Below are 9,200 nucleotides of genomic sequence, written 5' to 3' on the forward strand. Positions count from 1 at the left end.
CGCAGATTTGGCCCCGGCGGTACAGGGGAGCGTGCGGGAGTCATCATAACTTAAAAAGGAGGTACCTTTCGTCAATGGGATGGTCGTCTTCCTCGTCGGCGCCGTGGCCTCCTCCGCCTCCGACTCCATGCGCGGGCGCGGGCAGATCCATGACGAGTCGACCTGCTCTGCTGCAGGGAGGCAGGGGTTAGGAGGGGGAGGGGGGCGGAGGAGGGAAGGAGCCTGTGGGGAGAAGCCAACCTGCTGTGCTCCGGCGGAGAAGCGGAGCGGAGCGGAGGGAGGAGGAAGAAAGACGCAGGCAGGAGTGGGAATTGGGGTTTATACACCAACACCGCAGTGGCTGGCGGATCCATGCCCTCTCCCTCCTGGGCCGCCGCCCGCCAGCCCAGGCCCATGTTGGAGCCGAATATCCATCCAAGCCCAACGCATTTTTTCTGTTTAATTTATTTAATTTAAAGAGTAGAAGGTGTTTTCTCTAGTGTGTGCGACTACAGCTTAAATAAAAGTGCATTATTTACAACAACAACAACAACAACAATAAATATTGCACTAAAGAAAAATACACATATGCTGCTAGCCCACGAGCTCCGGTGCTCTCGATATTTGAACATTTTGAAATTCGTGTTTTTCAAGTTTCAAACACAATGTGAAATTTTTCCGCATACCCGTGGCAAGTTTTGGCAGAAATCTGGTGTTGCTTTGGGCTATAAAAAACAAATTTCTGCCAGTATATAGGAGAAAAACGGTGCCATTTCTGTCAGAAATTTCCCGTTTTTTGTATTTCCCAAAATAGAAAATACAAAAGTATTTCCTTTCCAGATTTTTACCATGCCATAGGGATGTGTGTATGTATTCACGTATTTGTTTTAAGATATGTTTGAGCAAGGAAGTATGTTTTCCAAAAATTTCAAATACCAAGAGCCATGGGGCTTTGTAGCTGCAGGCACTTTTCATGGACCTTGCTCGATAGTGATAGTGGGTCTGGGCTTATAGGAAGAGGCGCACGACAAAATAAGATACAAATCTGATTTCTTCATCGTCAAATGTAGTCATCCAATTATTGAATGAATACTTCTCCAAAAAAAAATTGATTGAATCTTGTTGCCATCAGGGAGGAATAATTGTTCAGTTAATCCCAAAGAAACAAATAACATATCTATTTATCCAGACATACATTTTATATACTTCATCATATATCACATGCATGCATACATTTGCCGCTGATTTTCGGACATATAACTCATCACTGTCAAGACCTAAGCAACAAATTAGAGCAACTCCTAAAAGCGTCTCTCTCTCCATCTTCAATCAACAAGTCCACAAGGATACACCACCCCAGCCTGACTAGCCTAGACTCCATCCATATGCATGCCCTCCAGCTTCAGATGCCTGCACATCAACATACATAAAACTCCACATAAGAACACAAATCCTCCTTCCTTCCTCTTTACCAACTGCACCCAACACACATATGTATAGTGTCCAACTTACTTAGTTAATTCATCCGGGAAAAAACTGAACAAGTTTGGCCATTTCATTCACGAGCATCTTGAGAAATCGCCATAACTTGCGCTCGTGTTTGATTTTATTCTGGTATAACATGGGAATAACCCCTATTTCAACCTACCAAAGGTGTGCGCAAAATCAATTTGAATTTCACCCCTACATTTATTTATTATTATTAGTATATTATTGCACATTTAATTAACCACGCTCAGTTTCTTCACTCGGTATCTTAAGGCGTTGCTCCCAAAAGCCCCACTTGTTCCTTGCATTCTTTAGTTTAGGATCCTGCTAGAAAGTTTTCTGTTCCGTCCACCGATTCTTTCTGAGACCGGAAGCTTCTGGACTCAAATGCTTACTTGTGTGTGCCCAACAGATAATATCCTTAAGGAACTTGACTCAAATATTATGTATGATCCATGCTTTCTTAACAATGATCATTTCAACACAAAAGGTGACAACAGAGGCATGTGCAAAATTAAAAGGAAGGAGCCCGACTTTTATTAGTTTGTCATGAGAAACAAGGGTTTTCAGGAACACGTCACTGTAAAAGCCAGCGCTTACACAAAGTGTAAACATGAATGGTTAGCCTCCGCAATGCAAACGTAGTCCTCAAACTATCATGGATATAACATATGCAAAAAAAAAACAAAAGGAACAAAGAAGTAGGCAAGTAGCTAACAAATGCAGACTCATAAAGAGATATCTTCCACAATATCCATAAGCTATATTTCCACAGGAAACAAGTGGCAAAAAGGCAGGTAAAGGTAGCAAGGCCACCTCTGTAACTGAACAAATGAAATTAAAATACGGATATCACATGTTATATTTACAATGCAAGCAGACACTTGACTATATATTTGTTGTTTTCTGACAACAATATCAGGGATCAACTGAAGCAAAATGGAGTTTCTTCCTGGTATAAAAACAACTGGTGGTGTTCAACTAGTTTAGCTGCATTTGTCACTGATGCGATTCCAGTGTTCTGAGCACTGTCTGCGAGACTGAAGCAGCAAGAGCACCTGCAACAAGTTCGGTAGTTAGAAACGCTAGCAGGTAACAAAGTACCGGCGAAGTGCAGACTGTCAAAGCTTGATTGTTGACGTTCTCTACAATTAATACTTCAGGAATTAACTGTGGAAGTGTGTTTATGTGTGAGAAATGGGCGGTCAACTTATTTACCTGGATTTGTGACCGATGAGATACTAGATACTTCCGCACATGTTGTAAAGATGCTGACATAGTTTGCACCTGCAACAAATCTGGCAGTTAGAATTGGCAGCAGAAAGCCAGGAGCTGACCAAGTGCAAAGAACAACATCAAGCAAACAACAAAAGAATGACAGAACGGAAAACTCCAGGGGAAAGTGTTCCCATAGTACCACAGATCTTTTAGAGATAGCCCCTATAGTAATAAATAAGGGCAAGCAATGCACATATGAACCAAACTGTAAGGCCTGGAAGTGGAACAAAACTTAGCACTACAAAGGTATTACAGGCTAGTTGAACCAACTTCTTCTATGATTCAACTAAAACTTTGGCCAATATATTTTCAAAGGAACCTTGGTTATTAAATATGATTTTTTTGCAGGGTGGTTATTATTTATGGTTGATATACTTTTTGGAGGAAGCCATAAATAGTATTAAAAAATATTAAAGGAATCCTAAGTGGCATATGAATGATTATTTTGGGACATCTAAACTACCAGGCAGCAATGACATGCATTTGGTGATCGCTAGAAACAAACAATTCAGGGATAAGTTGTGACGCAAATGGAGGTTTGAGAATGACTGAGGGTGGTCAACAAAATTACCTGCATTTGTCAACGACGAGGCCCCAGAATTTTTAGTAAGATGTGTTGCGGTACCAGACATGGTGTTCAACACTGGAGCACCAGGAACACCTGCAAGGCATTCAACAATCAGAACTGGTAGTAATTAAGCAGCCAGGCAGTATAATAAAGTAATAAACTGCAAAAAATAACATCATCAAGCCAGATCGGGATAGTGGTTCTGAATTTACCATGCACAAAAGCAGACACAAAATGGCAAACAAGTGACCATAGAACGAAAGAATGCAAACGCAAAAGGAAACGTATTTCTACCGTGCATCGTTCAAAACATATGTGTTGCAATGGGTCATAGATAATGGCCACATAGCCACATAGGCCACAGCATAGGAATATCTAAAGCATAAACATCGGGAATCACTTTGGAAGCAACAAATATAGAAATGGCGCACTGATACAAATATGGAAATGAGGCACAGTAGTAAAAAAAGTGCACCAAGAATTAATTCATTCTAATTTGGCATATAATTAACCAATAGGGCTATGGTCTCCAACATATGATGTGAAGTGTGACTCTATTTTTTTAACTGATTCTAAAATTGGAAGGGAAGGAAACGTTATTGTGCAGATGTGTGCCAAAAGGATTCAGCCTATTAGAGAGCTAGTAAGGAGCACATATAAGCAGTGGAGATAATGACAAAAATGACTGTACTAAGCCAAGGTTACCTTCCTTCCCACTTGATTGAAGTTCCAGACCAGCTTGCAAGCTTTCATCTGAAGATGACACAAGTTGATCAGTTTATATGCATATACATGCATGATCCGAGAGGTTTTTCGAAATAGTAAAATCAAAGGGCCTCACGGCTTGCTGCCAAATATATCTGGATTGACAATAAGTCGAGCAAGCTATAGATGTGTAAAGTGCAAAGTAAACAAGACAAGGACACAAGAGCAGAGGATGGTGTTACCAATAAGATCTGCGTGCCACTTCCTTGTCTTGTCTGTCAATCCTGCCACCAACAACAGTAACGATGGCTTTTAGCATCACAGATATAGAATCTACAAGGAAGTATATTGCTTAATCATAAGATGCTTGTAAATAGGGCACTGTACCCCTGTTTATGTCGTGACTGCGAGTTGACGAAGGCAGCCTGCAAAACATGGAGCATCTGCATGAGTTGAGTTGGTCAAGAAAGAGCCAGCAAGAGCAGAATGAATTTGCCATGTTTCAAGGTCATATTTTTACCTCTTCTTGGTCCTAAGGAAGATCTTGGCCAGTGTTTTAGGTCGTGGCAGGTCTTGTTCCTTGACGTGGCGCCTCCGACGATACCTAGGCAAACAAAATTTCAGGGAAATCAATGAGAGACTTATTTATTTTTATTAATTGTATCAAAGTTAGTTGCAATGAAATTGGCAGACCCGTTTTACACATTGCCTAGAATGGAGTGGATCAAGTGAACATGGACAAGCAAACTAATGGAGCCGGAATCACCTGAATCCGATGGGAAGTACATCGTGTGGCATCGTTGAGCCGCCCGGCAATATGACCAGGCCTTTCAACTCAGGAGCCTTGTAAGCCAAGTGTTTGACGATTTGAGAGGCCTTCCAGCGAACGCGCTCCCAGTCCAGGGAGGACCTGATGAAACAGTGGTACAGATTAAAGTCGAGAGACATAATAAAGAGGAAAAATTGCAGGAATGGACAGGCAGGCAGGAACTGAACTGAAGATGTGATCATCTAGCTAGTGCTGCTACCTGACTTGTTCCAAGTGGAGAATGGAGAGGACGATGGAGCGGATCCGGAGGGCGTCGTGGGAGACGGAGTGGTCGTGCTTGAGGTACCGTGTGTTGTACTTGCGGTTGAAGTAGGTGAGGTTGCGGTCGGGCACGCCGGCGACCATGCTGGCGAAGGGGGCGTGGTGCTTGAGGAAGTGGAGGAGCACCTGTGCCTCGTCGCTCTGCGGGTGCGATACCGGGCGGAGGAAGCGGGAGACGTAGGCGATGGCGTCGTCCCAGAGGCCCTGCCGCACCAGCCGCGACAGGTGGATGACGCTCATGTACGCGTCTGTCTCGTTGAGCAACCTGCGGGTGATTGATTGATTGATTCGGAGAATGGAGAGGGCGAAGCAGTTTAGGAGGACGGAGGGGGTGGGGATGCACGTACCCTCGCAGGGCGTCGCGGAAGCCGTGGAGCCAGAGGTAGGTGGCGAGCCGGCGGTGACGGCACCGGCGCACGCAGCCGTAGTCGACGGGGCCGACGGACTCGCCCAAGTCGCCCACCCAATCGGGGATGACCGTGACGTCTGACGTGGCTCCCCAACGACGAATCCATCGTGCCGGCGGCGGGCTGGGGCTGGGGATTTGGGGTGGGTGTGTGGGGAGGCTCCAATCGAATACTGTAGCGCACAACACTGTACGCTGTAGACCGAACACTGTTCATGTAGATCTGACCGTTGATTCTGGCTAGGATGGTGTGGAGAGAGGGGCCAGTCACCGTACTGTTCATCGAGCAAGGCACTGGATCTCATTCCATATAAGAGGAGGCAGCCTCATCACGGGAACCCGCACCCCACCCCGCCCAAACCCATGTGCAATGTTTTCGAAAATGTCCCTCTATGTCTTTGAAAACGTCCCGACGCCATCACCCTTAGAGCATCTCTAACACGCCGACCCGCAAAATAACCGCCCGTTTAGGCTTTCGGGCAAAAAAAAAGTGGCCTGATCAAACACTGTGTCGACCCGCGGTCTCTAAAAAAGGATTGCGGGGCGGGGCAAATCTTTGCCGTCGACCTTTAGATACACGGGGTGGGAGGCCGACCCCTATCGGCTGTGAGATTTGGTGGGAGGGACATTTCCGTGCGATAGTTCCCGCTTCCCCTTCCCTCCGCCACCAACAACCTCCCTCCGCCCGCTCCGGAGCACCTTCATCGGCTTCCCTCTGCCGCCATGGAAGCCTCCCAATCATCGCCTGTCACCGTGAAAGTCATCCACGCGCCAACCCCTCCAGCAAATCTCGTCGTCGGCCATGTTGTGCCCGTGGCCATTCAAGGCTCCACCGCACCACCCCGCAAGTGGCAGGGCAACGTCGTCGTCCAGGGCGGCGCTCCTGCAGCCCCCGCCGAGAATCCGGTCCGGCCCGCGCCGGCGAAGAAAGCGAAGGTTTCGGGTGTAAAATGCAAGAAGCTTGCCGGAAGAGCTACCCCGCCAACACCTCCCCCGATTGCGCCGGCAAGAACTACCTCGATGACGACGTTGCCGTCGCCGCCCCTGAGTTTCGGGTCTTTTACCGCTCAGGTTTGCGGGCTCTATCCGGCTGCAGCCGATTTCGGACTTTAAACGCGTTTTTCTCTGCCCTTATCCGTGGTTTAAGGGTCGAGGCCTTAAGGGGTCTGCTAGGGATGCTCTTACCCCACCCGCCCCAGGTGGCCAAATCCCTTATGCCACTTTTTGAAAACGCCCTTTTGTCTTTCTTTCGTTGACGAGACTAGGATGTGTTTGGTCGCTCGCACTGTTTTTAGGCACTTTGCATACTTGTCCCATCAGGGCTTGGTTGAGCATATGCAGGCAAAAAAACCAACATCTGCATGTTGATTTGTTGCATGCATATCCTCCCCCTGCATCACAGCAACGGCTCTACTCACTGTGTTTGGTTGCTCGCATTATATGTGGTCACACGAGTGCACGCTTTTTGATTGCATGCGAGCATAGAGTTGTGTTCACCTTATAACCTACTTGGTGAGCTTACCCACTACTACTACACCTTACACACGATCACACCGAGCACACCAACGTCACAGCGTTGCAATGGCGATGAACTGGACGAAGATGATGAAGTTCTTCAGCCCAAACTGAAGATCCACCTTGCCAACTTCACACTGTTGCATGCCTACTTTCGCACAAACTTGGAGCAAACTTCTTCTGCACCCCACCCCGCTTTCGGTCTACGAGGGTATGTAGACACACTCTCCCCTCTCGTTGCTATACATCTCCTAGATAGATCTTGCGTGGTGATACGTCTCCAACGTATCTATAATTTTTTTATTGTTCCATGCTATTATATTATCTGTTTTGGATGTTTAATGGGCTTTATTATACACTTTTATATTATTTTTGGGACTAACCTACTAAACCAAGGCTGTCGGTGTCAAAACCGGCGGATCTCGGGTAGGGGGTCCCGAACTGTGCATCTAGGCCGGATGGTAACAGGAGGCAGGGGACACGATGTTTTACCCAGGTTCGGGCCCTCTTGATGGAGGTAAAACCCTACGTCCTGCTTGATTAATATTGAAGATATGTGTAGTACAAGAGTAGATCTACCACGAGATCAGAGAGGTTAAACCCTAGAAGCTAGCCTATGGTATGATTGTATGTTGTGATTGTTGTCCTACGGACTAAAACCCTTAGGTTTATATAGACACCGGAGAGGGTTAGGGTTACACAAGGTCGGTTACAAAGGAGGAGATATCCATATACGTATTGCCTAGCTTGCCTTCCACGCCAAGTAGAGTCCCATCCGGACACGAGACGAAGTCTTCAATCTTGTATCTTCATAGTCTAACAGTCTGGCCAATGGAGATAGTCCGGCTATCCGGAGACCCCCTAATCCAGGACTCCCTCAGTAGCCCCCGAACCAGGCTTCAATGACGACGAGTCCGGCGCACAGTATTATCTTCGGCATTGCAAGGCGGGTTCCTCTCCAAATTCTATGTACCTGTCAAGATAATGTCCGGTTCCTTGTGACGGTTTGTACTCCTTGGCTTCTACGCCCAATAATGGCCACTGTCCATGTGTCGAGCGAATGTGAAGAGCCAGGGTGTTTTCACATTTACCCCCTAGCTATGTAAATGAGCCGCCTATTTAAAAAGACGAGGATTCAAATCCAAATCACATCATCCTCCCTTGCCGAGTCTTCATAGGAGCGTACCCGACAGAGATCCATTCCACCATGGCCGGTCGACGCAGCTCCTCCTCTCGCACCCCTAGTTCCAAGCCTGGAGATTGGGAGAGATGTTCCATCCCGCACAGCAAATTGGTGATGCTTCAATCCAAGGGATTTCTTCCCCTAGCGTACCTGGTTCCGGTTCGAGCCGGGCTTGCCACCTACAATGGCAGAGAGCAAGCGGAGAGCCGTCCCAATCCCTCCAAGGGAGAGCGGGTATGCCTTGTCCCTTATCTGGTAAGAGGGCTCGGATTCCCAATTCATCCGTTTCTCCGGGGGCTTTTGGAGTTCTATGGCCTCTAGCTGCACAACCTTACGCCTGCCTCCCTGCTGCATATCGCGGGATTCGTAGCCCTTTGCGAGTTATTTTTGGGCTATGAGGCTCATTTCGCTCTGTGGAAGAAGCTGTTCTGCCTTGTGCCCCGTTCTAAGAAGGGATCAATATATCAAGTGGGCGGAGCCGAAGTGTGGCGTATTGCCGGGACCGGATACCTGTCCGGGACCCCGAAGAAGACGTCCGAAGACTGGCCTTCAGAACGGTTTTATATAAAAGATGTCCCCCTTCCGGACCCTATTCGGATCGGCCTTCCTGAGTTCGACAATGCCCCTTGGAAGAAGCGCTGGAGCTAGCGTCCACGGAGCTCCCTAGATGAAGACGACAGGGACATTCTTTATCTGATGAGCCGGATAAGTTCTTTAGCTCGATCCGGATTGACCATGATCGAGGTCATGGCTATATGCATTATGCGGGGGGTGCAGCCACTCCAGTATAGAGGCCACCCCATGTGGGATTTCAACGGGGAGGATGACGCCACCCACCACGACCGCAATGGGCCGGGATCGGCTGCTGATCTAATAAAGATCTTGTCCACTTTGTACAAGGGAGAAGAGGAGGAATTCCTCCGTGTCAACCCGCAGGGCGGATTCTTTATGTACAATCCTCCGAGCTGGGTAAGCGGAGACTTTTTCT

At 47.3% G+C, this 9,200-nt stretch overlaps 1 protein-coding gene across 1 annotated transcript; it reads right to left on the reverse strand.

Moving 5' to 3' along the window:
* Window positions 1-2,181: 2,181 nt before the first annotated feature.
* On the reverse strand, window positions 2,182-5,587 carry LOC125507568 (uncharacterized). Its single transcript, XM_048672110.2, has 10 exons — window positions 5,456-5,587; window positions 5,047-5,373; window positions 4,785-4,928; window positions 4,539-4,622; window positions 4,406-4,443; window positions 4,261-4,302; window positions 4,019-4,066; window positions 3,317-3,406; window positions 2,686-2,754; window positions 2,182-2,525 (listed from the first exon to the last, which is right to left on the reverse strand). Exons 2-10 carry the CDS (start codon window positions 5,346-5,348, stop codon window positions 2,467-2,469), a joined length of 876 nt encoding a protein of 291 aa, XP_048528067.2. The 5' UTR covers window positions 5,349-5,373; window positions 5,456-5,587; the 3' UTR covers window positions 2,182-2,466.
* Between the last annotated feature and the right edge of the window lie 3,613 nt (window positions 5,588-9,200).

Source organism: Triticum urartu, chromosome 5A (assembly GCF_056163025.1).
Source record: "Triticum urartu cultivar PI428250 chromosome 5A, HENAU_Tu73, whole genome shotgun sequence".
NCBI classification, from domain to species: domain Eukaryota; kingdom Viridiplantae; phylum Streptophyta; class Magnoliopsida; order Poales; family Poaceae; genus Triticum; species Triticum urartu.